The sequence below is a fragment of the Maylandia zebra genome, linkage group LG6, assembly GCF_041146795.1.
Source record: "Maylandia zebra isolate NMK-2024a linkage group LG6, Mzebra_GT3a, whole genome shotgun sequence".
Taxonomy (NCBI): Eukaryota; Metazoa; Chordata; class Actinopteri; order Cichliformes; family Cichlidae; genus Maylandia; species Maylandia zebra.
The window spans coordinates 36,453,189-36,474,743 of record NC_135172.1 but is presented as its reverse complement, the minus strand read 5'-3'; the positions used below and the strand labels follow the sequence as shown (position 1 = coordinate 36,474,743).

At 38.2% G+C, this 21,555-nt stretch overlaps 2 protein-coding genes across 2 annotated transcripts; one reads left to right on the top strand and one right to left on the bottom strand.

Moving 5' to 3' along the window:
• The first annotated feature begins 373 nt into the window (after positions 1-373).
• On the top strand, positions 374-12,447 carry tmc5 (transmembrane channel like 5). Its single transcript, XM_004538935.2, has 21 exons — positions 374-511; positions 977-1,169; positions 1,750-1,949; positions 2,145-2,213; positions 5,521-5,637; positions 5,775-5,877; positions 6,160-6,238; positions 6,348-6,629; positions 7,165-7,298; positions 7,581-7,725; positions 7,856-8,008; positions 8,320-8,483; positions 9,366-9,444; positions 9,571-9,668; positions 9,752-9,847; positions 9,991-10,066; positions 10,496-10,629; positions 10,821-10,994; positions 11,174-11,252; positions 11,396-11,488; positions 11,577-12,447. Exons 2-21 carry the CDS (start codon positions 1,096-1,098, stop codon positions 12,153-12,155), a joined length of 2,928 nt encoding a protein of 975 aa, XP_004538992.2. The 5' UTR covers positions 374-511; positions 977-1,095; the 3' UTR covers positions 12,156-12,447.
• Positions 12,448-13,429: 982 nt separating this feature from the next.
• On the bottom strand, positions 13,430-18,399 carry LOC101466372 (germ cell-specific gene 1-like protein). The gene is made up of 5 exons (XM_004538936.2): positions 17,786-18,399; positions 16,359-16,406; positions 15,616-15,768; positions 14,941-15,052; positions 13,430-14,308 (listed from the first exon to the last, which is right to left on the bottom strand). Exons 1-5 carry the CDS (start codon positions 18,072-18,074, stop codon positions 14,014-14,016), a joined length of 897 nt encoding a protein of 298 aa, XP_004538993.2. The 5' UTR covers positions 18,075-18,399; the 3' UTR covers positions 13,430-14,013.
• Positions 18,400-21,555: the final 3,156 nt, after the last annotated feature.

The window sequence follows — 21,555 nt, the reverse complement described above, 5'->3', positions numbered from 1 at the left end:
ATTATGAACATACAGATTACATATTATATTAGTTAGTTTCACAGTCACACAATATATTCCCAGTTTGTCTATGTTTGTCCTTTCACTTCATTAAAATGCTTGCTCACAACTCTTCCTTCCCTGTGTGGAGCATAGTAAACCCACCGGTTTCCGACTATTTGTTTATTGGTTAGGTTTCATTTATCTGTCTGTAACAGGATTCAACCCTATAGGTCAGCCTTTTGAGCCTTATCACCTTAAGTTTTAATAAGGATGCTAAATAATTATTAGCACTGGCGGTTTAATTATTCATGTCACAATCTAGCGTAACCTTTCAATATCCAAGTGCCAGTCCAAAAGCAGCGGACTTTTGCCTTTGTGAGCTCAGGCTAAACTTCCTGGTAGGAGGACAGTCCTTCTTTTTATGTCACTGACGGTAATTCAGAGATACTCCTCAGACTTTTAAGCTGCAACTCTGTATTGTCAGGACGCCCTTTTAGATATATTCTCTCCATTACAGGACAGTAACCAGGTAAGCAGAGGCTAATAACAGAGCAGAATGTCATTTGACAAGTTCTTTTAATCTTTACAGGTTTGTTATTATATGAGAACCTAACTCTAACTACACATTTCTTATAGGTTTCCTGTTTCCATAGTTCAGCCATCAGTCTGTTGTTTTCTGTTCATTGTTATATAAGACCGAGGTGTTCTCTTGCCATAATATAATGGTTTTTGTGAGAACCACAGAGCTATACCACTGCAACCAAACCTCTTTCCACAGGCTGAAACCAAACCTCCTACATGAATTTATAATGATCGGACCGAGCGCTCTAGAGATCAAATTGCACATGCTTTCTATGAAGCTGCCTCTATACAGAAAACTATGTGGTATTAACATGTTATACTACTTGTTTAGGTTTAGTCTTTAGCTTGATAACTTGACTTCAAGCACAATTCTATTGCTTTATTTTAATATTTGTCTTTTATATGGAATAAGTCGTTTACATTTTGCCACTTGACACCGAAATCCTCATATTGGGAGCGACTGGGGCATACTGAGCTGAGGAATCACTGCTGTCTCCAAAGAAAAGCAAACGGATCGATTTGAAGGATCTCATGACAAGTTACAGGAACGGGGGATTTTTCAACCATGCATACCATGACACCGAGACTCTGGAAATTGATAGAAGGTTTGTGTTTATATTATAACATAAAATTTGTTTTTGTCCTCAAATGTGCATCAGAGAAATCTTTTTTCCTGAAAAGTATAGAATTACAATTTGTCAAAGAATGTGTTTGTGAAGGAGTTTGAGTGGTGTGTTGTGTGTGCTTGTAGTAAGAGGAAGTACTGTGAAGAAAAGGTCAGAATGTCAAGCAAGCAAATGAAAAACTAGCTTCAACAGGATCGCCTCAAGAAAAAGGCAACAGCGCGAATTTGTTATATATCTTTGCTTTATCCTCGGCTGGTTCATTTTAGTGTTAATCTTTTTGGTACAAGATTTAAGGTCTGAGGATTGTGGATGATTATATGAGAGCCCTAGAGTAAACTTTAGCATACTAGTCTCTGCAGTTTACTGTTAAAATGAGTCCAATACTCTATAAGACTGAATGTACTTTAAATTAAATAAAACCTCCACAGTTTAAATTCAAATAACTATATCGGTGACTTGAAATTTCTGTTCTCTTCCTGATGTGATAACGTCAGTGCTCTTAGGTGTCATACATTTATATAATTTATTAATAATTTAATTTATTCTGTTTGGGCTCTAGGGCTTCCAGCAAAACCCATCATACTAACCCCTATGACAACAAAGACCCAACCTGGTGGGGTGACAGGGCTAGCAATGATGCTGCTATAGGGAGAGTGCCTCAAGGTGGCTGGCAGGAACAAAGCTGGAGGGGTAGAGAAAACATCCCAATGGATGCCATCTCCATACGCCCAAGGAGTCCTCCAAGGCACCATGGACCCAGTATGTGTATCACCTCTTTGTGGCCATGTTAAATTATTTAACTATAAAGCAACATAAAGTTTTTGTACACATTTGTGTTTGTTTGATTGAAAAAGTTGTGTTACTTGTTCAGCAGCTTCGTTTTTTGTATATGCCAGTGGATGTTGCTAAGTAACCTTTTGTTGATACTTCCTCTCTATCTCCTCTACATTTTAGATCACAGTATATTTGGGATGGACCCTGAATATAATCAGTCAAGATCTATTCCACTTCCATCGTCTTCAGGTAATACGCTTCATGACACTTAAGATTACACAGTTCCTTTATGGTATAACTAAACACACATTAATCTGTAAAGTTTCCATCACAGGATAATCATTTCACTCAAAAAAATCTGTTGTTGGATGAACACAATTTAATCATGGCGCCTTTTTCCACGTGATTTAACCAAGTACAATAACCGATTTTTGACCATGTCAAACCAACACATTTGGCATTTGGTGGCTTAATGTAATCAGATTATGTTGGATCAGCGTAGTATACTTACATTGACTTGAAGTGATTTATTTAAGTATGTAGAGTGAAATTTGTTTTAATTGATTCTACACAAGTTAAAAACTTTAGGAAAACGCAATGAAATCTTGTTGTTTGAACAACTACTTTGTTAATCAAGGCAATTACTGCTAGTCGTGCTCAATGAACCAATATGGGGGTTGATGATTTCATGGAGACAAACAACCATTTGCACTTATATTCATGGGTAATTTAGAATTCTTGCTGTGAGGCAACAGCACTAACCATCACGCCACCAAGCTGTCAATCCAGGCTTACCAAAAGGAAAGCTATGATTAGAAGGCTTGATGCAGAATTTTCTGTATGTTTTTGTCCTTGACAGGTTAAACCACAATAAATAGCGATAGCATACACGTGGTGTAGTTGTCTGCCTCTTAAAACTCCAGCGATTTTCCTGCAGTTTGACATCTAATGTGATCTTGTGAATTTTGTGAGTCCAGGCAACTAACCACTCTTACTAGATTGTATCATGTCATCTCAACAAGAACAAATTAAGTTGCTGAATTTCATGCAGATGCTACATGATTTAATTACATTCACCATTGAAACATGAAATTATTTAGTTCAAATTACAAGTTTGAATCTTGTACATGTAACAACCACCCAATTTCATTTTTTTTTTGAGTGTTCAAATAACATTGCCATTCATCCTCATACTCATGTCTTCACTAGACTGTATCCTTAATTGTGGATATAATGGATGTCAACAATAAAAGCTACAAGGAAATTGGCATAGAAAATAAAACAGAGCAAAGGGGATTATTTAGTAAATGTTTTTTGCATGAAGTTCAAATAAAAAGTTACAGCATACAGTAGAAGTGTTTGTTGGTCGGTTTTTCAACTACACTGAAAAAAAGGGATTGGCCAGCTCTTGGATTTATGTAAGTATCTTGTGTGTATTTAACACAAGTGCCTCATGCTTTAAAGTTAAGTGTAACTCTATAGTAACTCTATAGTGTAGAAACTACATAATATGCAGAGAGGGTAGATTAAATTGTTCATGTTTGAATCAGAATCAGAATCAGAAAGGGTTTTATTGCCAAATGTTGAGCAGGTTTACAACATTAGGAAATTGCTGCGTTGCTTCAGTGCAAACATGCTGTCATAAATTGCGCTTAAATAGACATGAAAAAATAAAAGTAAGAATAAGAATTAAAAGTGCTACGTAGAAAGATATATGCATGAGATATACATGAGATATATACATGAGAATAAGAATTAAAAGTGCTACGTAGAAAGATATATACATGAGTGCAGGTGGTGATCAGTGCCAAAACATGGAATCATGCAGTGAACACAGCGTAGGGTCATGAGCTAGTGGTGGGAACAGTCATACGGTTATTGTTCATGTGACCAACAGCGAGTGAAGTAAGTCAATAATATAGCAATGTTTACATCACACAGGATTTCAGTCTCGCATGCTTTGGATCGTGGTTTGACGAAGGCATCCATCTCAGTCAAGTCGAGCAGCCGCCTCTACTTTTTTGGTAAACCGAAAGAAGTAAATTGGGTGGTTGTTACATTAAAAAAGCCTACCTTTTAATTTGAACACAAAAATTTCATGTTTCTATCTTGAACGTAATTAAATCATGTAGGATCTGTATGAAATTCAACAACTTAATTTGTTCTTGTTGAGATGATCTGATACAATCTAGTAAGAGTGGCTAGTTGCTGGACTCATGAAATTACACAGACAACTACAAACACACCACATGTATGCTATCGCTTTTTATCATGGTTTAACCACATGTAATGGTGGCATTAGTGCTGTTGCCTCACAAAGGTCCTGGGTTCAAATCCACAATTTAATGTGAATGGTTGTTTGTCTCTGTGGTAGACTGGTGAGCTGTCCAGGGTGTTCGCTGCCGAGTGACCTATCACTTCAGGCTTATGCCCCTGAAAGATAGGAGGATTGTAGTTGTTGTAGACCCGTTCACTTTTTATAGTAACCAGACTCTAGACTTTGTTGAACATTATGTAATATGAAGACAACATGTAGTATTTAAGTGACCAAGTAGTACTGGGGTAACAGTTATTGAATAGTGTTGAAATAAAATGACAAAATTGTGAAGGATTAAAATATTCCAAGAGCTCAACTTACTTCATCTAAACATGTTTCAGTTGTGTTTTCTGAACACAAAATGCACAGGTTTATTGAATAGGAATAAGTTGTGTTGATTTAACTCATTTGTCTAAGTTTCTGCCAAAGCAAAACATTTGTGTGCAACCAATGTCCACTATTGAATCAAGTAAATCCAACATGGCCTTTTTTTCAGTGTATAGTTTGATTACCATAGAACATGACACAGATATACAACTTTGATTTACATCTGTTTTCACTTGTCTAATATCTATTTCATCACCTATTACATTAAATACACAAGTAAACTGTATTAGCAACTGTTGGATGGACTGTCATGGAATCCATATAGATAGAAATTCAGGATGAATTATAACTATGTCTTCCATTTCCTCCCATTTTATTTAATCTTTATGCTTCTGAAAGACTAAAAAGAAATTCCAGAGTCATACCAAGACTAAAACTAATGCATGCAAATAATACACACAGACTGATACTCTGACAATAACTGCAAAGTAATACAGTTTGGTGGGCAATGGCACCAACACCTTCAGTATCATAGCATTATATGAAATGAAAATAAATATGAAATCATAAATTCATCAGAAATAAAGATTTTGAACAAACAGTTGCATATTAGGACCCACATTAGTTTGTATATGGTGCTGTGTCCTGTACTATCAGCAGTGCTTTCTGTCAATGTTTTTGCAGTCGATATTTATCTTTAGATTTATAAATAAGTAGCAGCTTATTGTTATTATAGAAAAGAGTAAGTGATAAAGGCTGCATAAACGGCTGCAGGTGTTACATTTAAAAATGCTACCCAGTTCATTTGCTGACTGTCACTCTGTTCTTGTATCAATCTCATGCTTTTGAGTTTGAAAATCCACAATAATCACAACAGAAGGCTGGCTGTCTTTTGCTTGTGTGCAAATCCAGGAAAAATGACAATGCGGTGGAGAGGAATAGCGATGAGAAGGATGAGCATGTTTCCTAATGCAGATCATACCCAAACAGCTTTCACAGAGGATGCCATCTGGAATGAGATGCAAAATGGTAAGCACACCTGAGGGGTGTCAGATTATCCTGTGGATTTTTGGATAGTGAATTATGACACCTGATATGTATTCTGAAAGGCAGTACTCGCAAAGATTTAACAGCCAGCACTTGTCTTGTCATCTTGTGTCTGGCAGAGCAACAAAACTTGCTCGAGGAACTTGCTGCTCTGTCAACACGAGACAGAATCCAGGCCATTCGGGATCTTCCAATGAGCTTTAAAGACAAGAAACATATCAGGTGGGTGAGCCACAAACAAATAAAGATGATAACAAAATCCTTCTCAGTGTCATTCGAAACATTTAGTTAAACATTGCATCCTGCTGGGAACCATAAACTAGGCTGTATGCAAATGCTTGGAGGCCACAGGTGTTGCAATAAAGAAGGAAGAAGGAAGTATTTGTCCAACACAAATTACACAAGAAAGTACTAACTGAAGTCCAAAGGGGCTTCTACAGCCTGCAGAAACTTGTGATGCAGGTAATTTGCTTGACAAGGATCCCAATGGTTTTACTCTTACAGGAAAGAATTGGAATTACAGTCTTCCAAGAAGTCTCGCCAATTCACATGTTTGGCAGATTGCTCTGAAAAGCTGTCTCTGGTGAGTGTTTTATCTGTCATAAAAGCAACAGCTGCATCTCTTTATGAGCCTAGCTCATTCATAATTTGTGCTCATATGCTACATACAGAATGTTATGATCTTTTTTCAGTTTTCACGAAAATGCGGGTACCATGTAAAGTCAGCCAAGCAGACCCTGAAACTGTGGCAAGGCGCTATGAAAAGCATTGGTGGGAAGTTTGGGACCAGTGTTCTCACCTATTTTGTGTTCCTGAAGTGGCTTCTCATGTTTAACATTTTCTCATTCCTGGTCAACTTTGGCTTTGTCACCATCCCTCTGCTTGTTTACAAGCAAACCCCAAATATTTCTCAAATTGTGAACAACGTACCCCAAAATGTGACCTTCAGAGGACTGGAGATACTAACTGGAGCTGTAAGTAGTACATGCATTTATCTTCTGTTGAAGTCACAACCATCCTTATTTTAAAATTTAAAGCTAATGTAATAATTACCATTTAATTAAATGACTATGTAATATTTAAAGAGCTAATTATTTGGTTTATGCTCATGTCTGTGAAGGTTCTCAGTCATGGCTCATGCTCATGGCTCAAATCTGCATTATTTTGGATGCAGTTATTTGTTTTCCAATGATGGATACAGTCTGGACAGATCACCAGTCTCACATCCACACCTATAGCCAGTTTAGTCACCAGTTAACCTAACATTCATGCACAAAGAGCACATGCAAACCCCAACCACAAGTGGGGTTTCGTCAAGTGGAGTGACAGTGCAACAGCATTTGTTTTCACAAAAGAAAATCTAAAACATGAATCTGCTCTAGATGGCAGATCATAATCAATTAGAACTAGCAAACACTGTTGATATGTATTATGTAATATCATGTTAGATGTTTTCTAATTCTCTCTGTACTGAGTGAACAAGAGTTGCATATATTTTGGATTTCCTAGGGTTACTTCAAGTATACGGTCATGTACTACGGTAGCTACAGCAATGAATCTCTGGTGGGTTACAACATGCAGCTGGCCTATTTCTTCACCATTGCAGTCTATATGGTGCTATGTGGAATTTCACTTATTTTCAGGTTAGTTAAGTCCTCATCATGCTAAAGATTTTACTCAAGTCCACAGGGAATTTGCTTTGTTATGACTCCTCAACATGCATGTGGGAGAAGAGGAGATAAGTTAAAAGAAAAAATTGATAAATATAATAATAAATTATTAGGAAATGTGAAAATTCTAATATAAGTATGCCAAAACAAGCAATCATAACATTGATTAATAGTTGTAGATATAAAAACTCTCATAGCTGCTCCAATAGCTCTGATTCTAACAATGATTCTGAATCTTGATTTGTCCACGTGCAGCATGGCAGTCAATTTCAAGAACAACTATGTACTAGCAGACTCGACATCAAACAGTGCATGGCAACTTCTTTGCACCTGGGATTTTAGTGTAACCAATGAGAAAGCAGTGAAACAGCGCAGGAACAACCTTTGTGTCCAGCTCAAGGTGACTTATAGCTTTTTTCTTTTTCTAAAAAATATCAAATGCTGAATTAACTGTGACAGATTGAAATTCTGTATTTTACACCTACATACACATCAGTATTTCATTGTTTGTCCTCTTGCTGCTCACTCAGGAGTCTTTATCAGAAACGGCCCAGCAGGAGCGCCTTACAGTCTCTGAAAAACTGAAGCACTATGGGATTCATTTTAGTTGCTGGCTTCTCTCCACAAGCTTGGCTTTTGGTTGTGCAGCCGGTATTTACTATCTCTGCAAGTATGAGATTGAGGTACATAAGTTAAAATGGAATAATTAGACTTTGGAATTACTTGTGTCTGTTAAATGTAGACTACAGGCAATGTGAATGCATATTTTTTCTCTAGAGAAATCACTTTTCTTGTTAGTAAAACTAGTAGAAGCTAAAAAACATGTAAAAATATATACCTCACCTGTACTCTCAGAGCGTGAAAATCTAAACCAGGTGTCATAAATTTACTGAAAGTCTTGTCATTTACCAACAGTGCAGGGTTTTTTATTGTTTCATTGCATACAGTATTTGTCATTATCCACTATCTTTACCTGTTTTATGTTTTACTGCAGCCAACAGAAAATGACAATTGGTCTCTGCTTGAGGAGGCAAAGACACTCCTGGTTCCCTTTGTGGTGTCTTTAATAAACCTGGTTATTCCACTCTTCTACTCCCTCTTCAACAAATTTGAGCATTACTCCACCCACCGCAAACAGATATATGCTCTGTTGATCAGGTGAAATAAAACAATATATGTATATAAATATGTCTATGTCTATGTCTAGATAGATAACAAAATACAGATATCTTAGTTTACCATTAGACCGGAAATAAGGAGGCAACTAACCTTGTTTTGGTGTGCCTATGACATCATCACAGAGTCACCAGCATGGTAGCAGGCTCCCAATCTTGTTAGAGTTAATTGCAGTGTAATTTGTGGGCTGTGTTATAAAACAATGTAGGACTTCCTGAAGTATAGTGAGAAGACTGGGAGTGCTAGGATCTAGGAACAGTTCTAGGACCAGGCTTAAACAAAAGTATATATAAAGTATAGTGGTATCTATGTAAAGCCATGACTGTATATATGTAAAGTGGTGCAGCTATCGACACATCTATAAATTTATAGACCATAAATGCCTTAATGGTCTTGCTCCCCCATACCTTTCCGAGTTACTTCAGCCTTATATTCCTTCGCGGACCCTTAGATCAGCTGCTTTTGGTTGTCCCAAAATCTAGGCTAAAACAAAGAGGAGAACGAGCCTTTTCAATTATGGCTCCAAAACTTTGGACTACGCTGCCTTTAAATATTAAACAGGCATCTTTGTTTCCTGTTTTTAAGTCGCTTTTGAAAACACACCCATTTTCGATTGCGTTCAGACTGGTGTGAGTTGATATGTTTATTATGTGTAGTATTGTGTTTTTATGTGAGTGTCAGTGGCTTCATCTTGTGTTTTACTCCTTTGTTTCTGTACAGCACTTTGGGAAAACTTTCTGTTTTTAAATGTGCTATATAAATAAATTGGATTTGGATTTGGATTTGGACATCTAGCACAAAGCAAATATAATTATTTATTTAACCAATAATAAAAATTGAAATACTTTCTTTTTTCACATACAGAAATGTCTTTCTCAAGATGTCCATTCTGTCTGTTTTGTGTTATTATTGGATGAAGAAGGTGCCTGATAAAGGTTCAGAAGTAAGTAATAAATATCCATTTATCTATTTATTTGTGTTTTTTAAACACAACATACGTTTATTTTATCTGTCCCTACTTTATTCATTAGGCATAGACATTCATTCGTGAATTTGTTTCATTCATCAGGGTTGGGAGTCCATGGTAGGGCAGTCTTTGTACCGTCTGGTCCTTTTTGACTTCCTTTTCCTGATGTTGGGATCTTTCTTTGGAGAGTTTCTTAGCAAGTGAGTTATAGAATTTCAATTCATATTTTATATTGTTAGATGAACCTATGTTTAAAATCACATACTCAATTTCTGTCTAATAGTGTGATCGGGACAAAATTAATACCACGCATGGGGGTTCCTGAGTTTGACGTAGCCAGAAATGTGCTTGAACTCATCTATTCACAGACGCTGGCCTGGTATGAACCATATGAACAATACATTCGACATTTCATAAGTTCTAGCAGTGTGTCAGTGGATTTTAGTCAAATCTTATGTTATCTATCTTGATCTTGGACCTTTTTAAATTATTTAAATGCAATCGTCTATTTTCTCTCCACAGGATTGGAATCTACTTCTCTCCTCTGCTACCTGCCATGCAGATTTTCAAATTCTTCATCCTGTTTTATCTAAAGAAGGTAAATGCTGCTACCAGGACTGCTCCATGCTCCATAAGGGTCATGTTACTCTATTTGCACACCTCAGTCAATAATTAATTAAAATCCTTTCATCACATTGAATGGATGCTTTATTTTGGGTAATGGAAAAGACAGCCTGGGTTTCGGATTTAAGGAGTAACCATTATGGTTTAATGGTACCAGACAAGATCAATCAATCACTGAAATTTAATGAACTTTGTAGGATTTGTAATTTGATCTAGGCCGGATCTGCTGATGCTGTGTGTTTCATGAACCTGCTGAATGATCTTTTAAAAAGTCAATTCCAAGCTCTGTTTTCTGTTATGGCTCACAAGTTTATTAGCAAAGTTACTACAAAAATAAATCAATATATTTGTTTATGGATGTGTATTTATGGGGTAGTACAAGTTTGGTTTTTGCACTTCTCAGGTCAGTCTCACACATAACTGTCAGCCCCCACGGCGATCTGGCAGAGCAGCTCAGATGCAAACCATCTTCATCTTCCTTCTCTTCTTCCCGTTCTTCGTGGGAGCCCTGTCAATTGTTGCATACACTGCCTGGAGGTAAGAGGACATGACTTCAACTGTTAAAAAAGAGAAAAATATATCCATCAATTCTATTTTATTATTTTCTAAGCTAAAATAAAATAATATATTTATATATATTTGTCTTTGATTAATAATGCATTTTGTACTGAAAATACAGAAAGGTTCCAGTCTCAGTCTTGTTTTGTTCACTCTGTCTTGCTCCATAGCCTGACTCCCTCAAAGTCCTGTGGCCCTTTTCGTGGACTCAACAATTCCTTCAGTGCGGTTGATGTCTGGATAGATGATCTAAAAAACATCACTGGCTCTCAGTGGGTCGTCGAGATTTACAATAATGTCATCCGGAGTGAAATCTTCTATTTTCTAATCACACTCATCATCCTGTAAGTGCATAGTGCAAGTGCTGTCTTATGTACACAGCATGTACTTTGTAACGTTGACCGAAAAAGTCCAAGCCATGTTTTGCATATAACTGAGCTTTGCATATAAATGCACATATGTACTGATGCAAAATTTGTGTCATTAAGCAAATGGTTTTCCTGTGTGCAATTTTACTGCTCAGTGTCATCATATACATATTGTGGCAAGTCACTAATGGTCGAAAGGAGCTTATTCGTCGTCTGAGACAACAGATTGTCAATGTGAGTTTGTTCTAGAAACTGTTTCCCTTAATATATGTTTCACCAGACATCAGGAACAAGTGGAACTTATCTAGTCTTGAATACATTTACATTTTATGTTTTTGTTTTTGTTTGCCTGACTGCTTCTGTTTCCCTCCCACCAGGAAGGGAAAGACAAGTCCTTCTTGTTAAAAAGGTTACAGGACCTTCAAAAATCTATCCCAAACAAAAACACCAAACAGAAGAAACAAAAAGGGGTTTGTTGTTAAAATTATTTCATGCTGACATCACTTTGCATGTAGAAGCTTGTTATCAGCCTTACTGAATATTTTATTTACTGTTTAGAGCATGAAACAGCATTCATATGATCACTCATCTGGTGATCAGTCCAACTCAAATGCCATGGTTCAAGCTTTACTTGCACGTCAGCAACTTGAAGAGGAGGAGAAAAGATACAGCATTGGTGGAGTACCTGTTCCTTCTGAAATGTCTAACTCTAGTTCTCTGATGCAAGCCATGTTGGCCCGTCAACTAGCTGACCAGGAGAATGAAGATCAGTATCCGATGCATGATGAAAACCCATCATCTTCCAGTGCACTTGCTCAGGCCATGGCAGCCAGAAACAGGGTGGAGGATGAAGACAATAATCAATATGACATTTTCAACAGATCCAGTGCCGTCACACAGGCCATGCAAGCCAGAAGAAGAGCAGAGGACACAGAAGATGACATGGGTGACCTGCCGCATCCAGTGTCAAGTGTCATGATGCAGGTCATGCAGGCCAGGCAGCAAGCACAGGAAGATGACAGAATTCAGTGGATGACTGCTCCACCACAAAACCCTGGGCCTTCAGGCTCTAGTGCTCTTATCCAGGCCATGCTAGCCCGGCAGGCGGCCCAGAATGAATACGATGATGGTTACTGAACAAAATGCTGAGTTTTATCTTACAGTGATGAAAAAACAGATGTATGAAAAACATCCACGTGGCTTTTTAAGACTGAATTTGCACTTTGCGAAGAATATATGAAAGAGATGAGTGTGCAGGTCCACCTCTTAATTCAACTTTTATACAAGTAAATTTTGAAATCTTTCTATGATGGTATGTCAGCCTTGTGTGATGAGTAATCCTAAACATAAATTTGTGCCATTTGTAATGTAAATGTTGTATAAGTTGTTAATTGTTGCACATAATGAAATGTGAGCTAGAAAAGGCAAAATAAAGGCAAAGGTTAAAAAAAAAATGCCCCTGCAAAATTTGTTACAGTTGTTACTGGAGTGAAATGTAATTTTCCCAAGTGGCTGATAAAGACAACACTGCCCTCTTCAGGAACTATGCATACATTGCTACAGTTGATTTTTTCCCCCCCCCCCCAAACGACAGCTCTTGTTCTGGACATTTTTAGAACACTCTCCAGAAACAGGAAAAAAAATACTAGGTTGAATATTATTTCTTTTATTTGTGCAAAAAAAAAAAAAAAAGCTTCACTAAAAAATACTGAAATCAACTTTGTACTATTTTTACAGTTCAAAAATGTAACTGAAAAGGTTTAATAAACTGTGTGTTCTATATTTGTATCATACTAAAAACACCAGATGTGTTTTGTGGTGAGAAAGTAACAGTCAATCAAAACACAATTTTGAAATGGGGAACTTTAATAGTCATCATACTTGCTTGAAACACTCCGCAGAGCCTTTTTACCGTCATGAAGTTTCTACTTTTCTCCAGTTAAAGCAGAATCATCAAATGAAAATGACTTACACTGTTAGAAATGTGGTGTACTGACTGTGATTACTCCAATAGTGCTAGTGTTTAGCACTATTGGAGTGTTGGAGAGTTGGGAGTTCGCCTTGTAGTCCAAAGGTTGCTGGTTCGAGCCCCGGCTTGGACAGTCTCGGTCGTTGTGTCCTTGGGCAAGACACTTCACCCATTGCCTACTGGTGGTGGTCAGAGGGCCTGGTGGCGCCAGTGCCCAGCAGCCTCGCCTCTGTCAGTGCACCCCAGGGTGGCTGTGGCTACAATGTAGCTTGCCATCACCAGTGTGTGAATGGGTGGATGACAGGTTGTGTAAAGCGCTTTGGGGTCCTTAGGGACTAGAAAAGCGCTATACAAATACAGGCCATTTACCATAGTGTTTATGGGAATTTTGTTCTCTGCGGTAAATTTCTTTCCAGTTTAAAAAAAAAAAAAAATTCTAGTCCATCAAAAGTGTTTTGCAAATGATCGTTTGACCTTTATGACACCATCAAACTTAGCCAAGGTGAACATTCAAAAGAAAAATGATACATTATTACCAACAATCATGCTGTGTACAAACTTTACATCTATTTTACAATAAATAGTACCATAAATACTGTAAACAGGCACATCATTTGCAGTATACATTTATGGCTTTGATTCGCAAGAATGAAAACCCAGTTAGATTTTCTGACTGAACATGTCTAATAAGGCTAGAAGCATTAAAGAGACACTCATTCTTTTGAAACAGTATAGATACACTTAACATTACATTTTAAATCTACATCGTGGTAAGCTGCACAAAAGAAAAAACACCTTCATGTCCACTTTTAGCTGCAATTTTCCAACTTTAAACTTCTATGACTTAAACTTTCATGATGGGTTTTCATTAAGGCAGTACTTAAATGTGTCAGACAGGGCTAACACCGCGGCCTGTTATCTTTGTAGGTGTTTGTCCCACAGTGAAAACTTACCAAAGACAACTATGCGTCAGTCCAATGAGATGCCACATTAAGAGAAATGCTGCCACCTACTGTCCTTTCTCACTCAGCACTGCTCTTCCCCCAAAGAATTTGCAATGTCACTGAAGTCCAGCGAGTCACCTGGTATAGGAGTTTTCCTGCCACTTTTTATGGTCTGACTAGAGTAATAATCCACAGATTTGGAGATTGAGTGCACAGAGTGCTCCCGGAAATATCCGAATGCCTCCCGTGCGTCCTCCTCCCTGATGCTTTGCTCGAAGGTCTTGCGTTTGTGTCTGAACTCAATGACGGTCTTTGTATAGGAGTTGAGGGTGGTGACAGATGCACCCATACAGCAGGTGAAGGAAGCCCAGGCCATGCTGATATAAAACAGCAAGAGAATTCATATTTTAATAAACAGATGTGGTAGCTGAAAAAAAAAACTAACAAAAAAAGTGAAAACCTAATGGTGCGCTTCAGTGTGGTGAGGCATTCTGACGTTTTACCCTCAATACCGTGACACTGTATTTGGTAAGATTAGTGCCAATCACTTTAAGTCCCCCTGGTCTCCTCAAACAGGCTGGTTCGCATGTGAGGTCAGACAATCAAATCATCATCCCATGTTGTTTTCATGCAGACTGGATAATTCCCACAGAAGGTCAAGAATTGTTTAGCCTCCAAAATGAATTTTCAGCATACTGTGCACATTGTAAAGGAGTAAAATATTATTCCCTTATGCAATTCTAATCACACCCGCACTGGGGCTTTGGACACCAAAGCCTAATCCTACCATAACACGAGAGCTTTGGGCTTTTTTCATTACAGACAGTGATGCTGAAGAGAGGTGAGATCAGCGCTTCTGCTGACAGTGTGAGGCAGCACAGACATGCAGAGTGGACTTCTTCATCTTGTTTCTTAAAGAACGATTTGACTTAACTCTATCTATGTAACACTATAAATAACACAGCGTATAAAATTATCTGTATTGAGGTGGATGTTTGCAGAGTCTTACCAGAACGACCAGCCATAGTCCCAGTTGTAGGGCCTCCAATCTGGTGGGCCAAGGCTGACGGTGACCTGGAAAACCTGTGTGTACATGACATGAGCCACCATGCCAAGAAGACCTGAAATCATATGCACAGTATATTGTTAGTAAGCTTTTCTGATTGATTCAGTGTACAAACAGAAAAGAAGAACAGTATTAAAAAAATACTTCGATGATTTCTTTCGAGTGCAGAATCAACCCTTTCCATGGGTATGGAAATATGAATATCCTAAGTAAAAACAGTGATGTTATCCAGGTATAGATAACCTTAAATCCCCATCCATGTAATTTACTAAGGTTCATTTACAAACTGTTATTTTGGGAAAAGAAGTGAAAAACATATTCAGCTGACCCTCTGCTTTCTTCTCAAGGCTTCTGTTTCTTTTTTAGATTTTGAATTGAGTTCAGATTTACTTCTGATCATTACAAGGAAACCAGAGGGATGTTTCTCTGGTTCAAGAACAACAGCTCCCTCCTTATTAACAGATTAACCAGGATATGTTTGTTATGTTGTATTTCAAAAGCTGGCTTACAAAGATAAATGACAATCTTAGAAACCAGAAGCAAATACTTGAATACAGTACACTGCAGGAAATGTCACAAAAGCATTAAAGTTAGTGAAAAATAGAATCAAGCACATACCTGAAAGTACTGTAAAGATGGCAGCAAAGGCATTGAGTTTGAGTCCATCAATGACATTGCTGGAGTGCACTAGCTCCAAACACATGAGACTGAAGCCAACCACCAGCAGAATAATGTACAACATCTCAGAAACAAGTGACAACCACAGCATCCCTGAAAAATGCCCAAAAAGCAAACAAGAAATGCACAATAACATAAATTAAGATGGAGATTCTTTATCAAAGGGAAGATTTTGATTTATTGTCACCTAACATCTCAATCTCACTGGTTAGTCAGACTTAATGTGGGGTGAAAGTAACATGACGATCTCATATGAAGTGCTACTTGAACTGATGTCAAAGCTTTCCGGTTTACAGAAAGCTTTATTCAGCCTTCCAATTAATCTAGTGGAATATAATCTGGCTGCACATGATGATCAGACATTTCAACTCCTCTTCACTCCGCTTCTCGATTTTTTGCTTTTCTTGACAGATTGACAGGAACTAAGCATTTCTCAAGTGAAAGTGTCATCGCAGCTAAACATCTGTGAAACTTTAAACTGAATGTGTGAGCCCTCCTTCATGATTTCACATTAAAACATTCTTGAACTGACAGTTGCTGATTAGATCAGAACGGACCAAGATGTTACAGTGATGCAGAAATATTCACAAACATGGGGAAGTACAGCTCAGTGAATGAAAATAGGGTAAGAATTAGAGGGCTTAAAGAGTTGTGATAACCAAGGTAACGCAGATAGCACTCACCTTTTTCTGATGCAGGGGCTAAATCAATAAAACTTCGACATCTCTCACCTAGAAACACAGCAGAAGATGACATGCTGTCATGATTTATTATTTATTACTGATCATATATATATATATATATATATATATATATGGACTTTAAAAACACAGGTAGGTTCAAAAACTGTGGCATAATGACAGTCTGTGACAAACAGGATACAAAATAACCATTGACACTAAGGATTCCTGCAGACATGATGTTTTCCATCTGTTGACCAGAGCATGCCACTGGATTTGTTGCAAGTGGAACGCTTTAATCAGGTAGAAGGAGGGTGGCAACAGCTGTTTTGAGGAAAAACTCATCAAGGCCTCTGTTACGTAATCCTTATTAACTCAAGCTGTCTCAGCACCCCCTTCCTCCTCACCATCCCACAGTCACTTGATGAGATAAAAATGTGTTATTGCAATTGCTTCTTGGATATTTTGAATTTGTGGTTTGTTTCTAGTACATCACAAAAACACAGATTATCAGCACAGGTTGTCATGGCGTATTACAGAGCTGACAGACAGATGCTTCAGTAATTCCTTATCCAGCTGTAATAAACTAAACAGAGAGAGGACTAATCTGGGCTGATCACACCTTTTGTCCCTGAACTTTTCATGGTCATGATCACTCCTCTGACACACGTATAATCCACCCTCTTGAGCCCTCTGTTATTAATTTACAATACTCCATAATGGTCAGACTTAGTGAGTAACTCAAGCAACACACCATTCAAGTCCCAGGCAGCCGGCCAGCTGGGGATCTAAGTGCTATTTTGTCTCCCTTAAAAAATAAATAATGATGAAAAAGTGAATTAAATGATTTCAGACTCAAGTGCTGCTGCTTACTTTTCTAAGGCATAATGACACAAATGGAAAGCCATTAAAAAAATAAGGAAAGAAAATCTCTGAAGGAGCAGCCAATCTCCATTTTAACTAAGTGTTGTATTTTGACAAAGGAGGAGATTAAAATGACAAGTTTATAAAAATTACTATTTGCTGTTTTTTTTTTTTTTTTTTTTTTTTTCTTTGGCTATTTTAAATGTTGAATGGTTGTTCGTTAATGCTTACATCAGCTCAGGTGTTGTCAAGTTTGATGACAATTATAAACAATTAAAACTAAAGATTAAAAAAAGATTATAAATAATAAGAAAAAATAGCTCCAAATGGTTAAAGTCTTTACACTGATTTCAAAGCCATTCCTTCGTAATCATGAATTGGCGCATGTGCCATTTTTCTTCACTTACAGAAGCTTTTATTGCCGAGATTATCGTTGTGTTACATGAATAGTTATGTGTTTCTCTTAAGTTAGGAAAAAGAACCAAAGTAGTATGTAATCATTCCAGCTGCTGTGTTAACTAATAAAAAACATTCACGCACTACACACACACACACACACACCTTACTTTCATCGTGAATATTTTCCTCGCATGAGATCCAGATTCCAGTGTGGAACTGACGGAACAGGAACCTGTCGTCGCCTGTCTCCCAGCTGTACACCACTTTGTTGGGGTCCGTTTCGTTCACCCCGTAGTCTATACACTGGTGCGTCCGCAGCTTGCTGCACTTTGGCTTGGGCACTCTCTGCGTCCCGACGCACCAGTAAGTAGTTATAAACGCGGTTATGGAGAAAAACAGCGCGAAGAAGTTCAAGCTAAGCGACAGAAGGGTCCTGGATCGGCGGCTCATCCTCATTGTCTGCGTAAAGGATGAGGCAGCGCGCGGCGTTCCGAAAAGTTCATGGGTGCGAAGTAGGAGGGACGCGCGAGCCGCAGCTAATTTCCAAGCACAACAGGTGAGGCGATGATCACATTCGGCACTCGGCAGTTTTCAACAACTTCCACTGGTGCACAAAGTGCAAACATCATCTCCGAGAGAGCTGAGCTGTGCGCCAAAATGTCACATTTCCGTCATTTTCACACGCGCTGCCCCACGAGTGTCCACCCTATAGGATGTCACGTTGCGTGAGGATTTGTCCAAGTTTGACCAAGGATTTTCTTATGACGCTCTCTCTCCCGGACTCCCTCTCGCGGTCATTTACGCCTCCCCTCCCTCCATGCCTAAAATTTATCAGCTGCAAGACGATTATCAGACTGATGCGTAGGAAGTTACCACGGAAACGTTGAAATAAGATGCAGCAAGAGTTGAAAAGTGAAAGCTGTAAGAGGCTATTCAGGGATATGTGAGTGTATTTTCACGAAGCGGAAAATTAAAATAAAAAAATCTCAGACCTATAAAACAGTTCACATGGAGAGTTCAGCTTCAACAAGCTATTTTAAAGCAATACGGCAAAAAGAGACTTTCTTCTGACATCTCAATAGTCCTCTATTTGGAAACCACTTTGTAACTGTATTCTTTAATATAATAATAGTGGCTATTTTGCCTTAAGATGAATGATAATAATGCTACACCTAGAGGACAATAGCCTATTTAGCACAATGAAAATTACTGACGTGAGGACGTTAAAAAAATAAAACTCAACAATAAATGAACCTCATGAAGTTTCGGTTAATTTTATGTTGTGACCAGTGACAATAACTGTAAATAATCAGTCAATTAACTTAGCAAAAGCTGTTAAAACTTATTAAAAATGTAATGCAGGAAATGTTTTCAGATGTGTATCTGTCGATCTTAATTGAAGAAGACTCAGTGAAAGAATTATTTTTAATTTATTTTTGTTTGAAAAAAGAGTATCAGACTTAAAACATTACAGATGAATAAAGAATATCTATGATGTCCTCACCAGTTCATTCAGTTCTTAAAATGAATGAAATCTAATAGAATTCAGTTGCATAAGAGTTCATTTGAAATTCATTGCAACACTTTCTACTTCTTGCCTTCATTTCTGAGAGTTGGTTTTGTTTTCAGAGAAGCTGACCTGCGCGCTTGCATTTAGAGGGAGGTCATGTGGGGAGGATGATGAGCCTGCAGCTGCTCCGGACAAAATCAAAAGTGAGCAGAGCTCAACAGACTTGAGCTCTGCTCACTGATATAAGCAGAGAAAACTGCAGACTCTAGAGGCGAGGTGCCGAGTCCTCAGAGAATGACTTCTAATCTGAATTTTGCCGGAAACGTGCTTATCAAACAAACAAACAAAAAAAAAAACTGGTACAGTATATATTTACTGTACAGTAAATATTTACAACCCCAGGGGAAAAAGAGGGCAAATAGGCCTGCCATCTCTGTTAGCTCAGCAACATGCTGTCATTTTCAGCCTGGGAAGCTAATCCGCACTTCAACATGACTATGAAAACTGATAAAATAGGCCAGAGCATGTTTACCAGAGTGTCCCAAATACTCATGAACAAACTGCTAGTCATACTAGAGTAGCAGGGCAAGGTAGTAAACACCTTATAAGATCAAAGATGATTAAGACGTGAGGAAAACATTTGTTGTTGTTGGTTTAATCTTTAACTGACATCTACCAGTCCTCAAAGGGTTACAGGCTCTGGGACTCCAGTGAACCACAGTGGGAGCCATTATCCACAAATGGAGAAAACTTGGAACAGTACTGAGCCTTCCCAGGAGAGGCTGGACTACCAAAGATTCAGAATGTGTTGATAATTAATCCACACACACACACACACACACACACACACACACACACACACACACACACACACACACACACACACACACACACACAAAGCCAGAAAAACACCTAAAAAACTGCAGGCCTGACTTTACACAGTTAATGTCAGTGTTCATGATTCAAAAATAAGGAAGAGACTGGGCAAAAATGGCGAATTGGGAGAATTCCAAAGAGAAAAGTCAAAGTCAAAGTCAAAGTCAACTTTATTGTCAATTCTGCCACATGTACAGGACATACAGAGAATAGAAACTTCGTTACTCTCAATCCCTAGATAAAATAGAAAATGAACATTTAAATATAAGAGTGATTAAAAATGCAAGTAAAATATTTTAAAGTAAAAAAAAATTAAATAATATAATACAATTTTACATATAACAAGAAAGCTATACAATATACAATATAAGGGTAAATGACATTGAGTGCAAACCAGGCAGAGTAGTGCAAATAGGCAAATAGTGCAAATGGAGATTTGGTAATGTACGGTATGAGATAGTGTAACACAAAGTCTTATGAGGTAATGGCAGTCCAATGCTCCACAAAGTGACTGGTAACTGGTGCAGGCCAGTGAGTGAGTCAGAGAGTGTGTGTGTGTGAGTGTGTGTGACAGAGTTCAGTGAGACCGTGGAGGAGAGAGGGGAGAGGGGGCAGAATCGGGAGGGAGTTAAGCTTCCTGACAGCCTGATGGATGAAGCTGTCCTTCAGCCTGCTGGTCCTGGCCTGGAGACTCCGCAGTCTCCTCCCCGACGGCAGCAGCTTGAAGAAGCTTTGCATTGGGTGCGTGGGATCAGCCGCTATGCAAAGGGCTTTTTTAGTGAGACGGGTGCTGTAAATGTCCTGGAGGGAGGGGAGAGAGACACCAATGATCCTCTCTGCAGCTCTCACTATGCGTTGGAGGGTTCTATGACAGGACTGCTGACCAAGAAGAACACAAAGGTTCGTCTCACATTTGCCCAAAACAATCCCCAGGACTTTGGGGAAAATATTCTGTGGACTGATGAAACAAAAGCTTAATGTTTATTGGAAAGTCGGAGTCCCGTTAAATAGGCATAACCATGAACCATGAATGTGCTACCATAAAATCCTGAAGAAGAATGTCCAGCCATTAGTTTGTTCCCTATAAAGCATAGCACACTTGGGTTTTATAGCAGGACTAGAATGGCGAGTCCATAGCAAGTCCACCTAAATGAATGCTTTGGAGTAGCCTAGTCAAGCTCTACACTTAAATTCTATTGAGATGCTTTGGCATAATCTGAAATTGGAAAGGCAGCGACTGTCTTCTTGTAGTATCTCGAAGACGTTTCACTCAAGAAGCTCCCTCAGTTCTTCTCGGATGAGAAGTAAAAGTCTTCAAGAAAACTTAAGAAGTCTAGTTATTTTCTTTCAAAGCTACTTAGGCTAGAATGACCTGGGTAACTAAGAACCTACACGGACACTTTGGCATAATCTTAAACAGACAGTTAATGCTTAAAAAAACCTTCCAAAGTGGCTGAATTAAAATAATTCTGCAAAGAACAGAATACCAAATCCCCCCTACCATGATGTGAAAGACTCACAAATACTTGATTGCAGTTCTTGTTGCCAAGG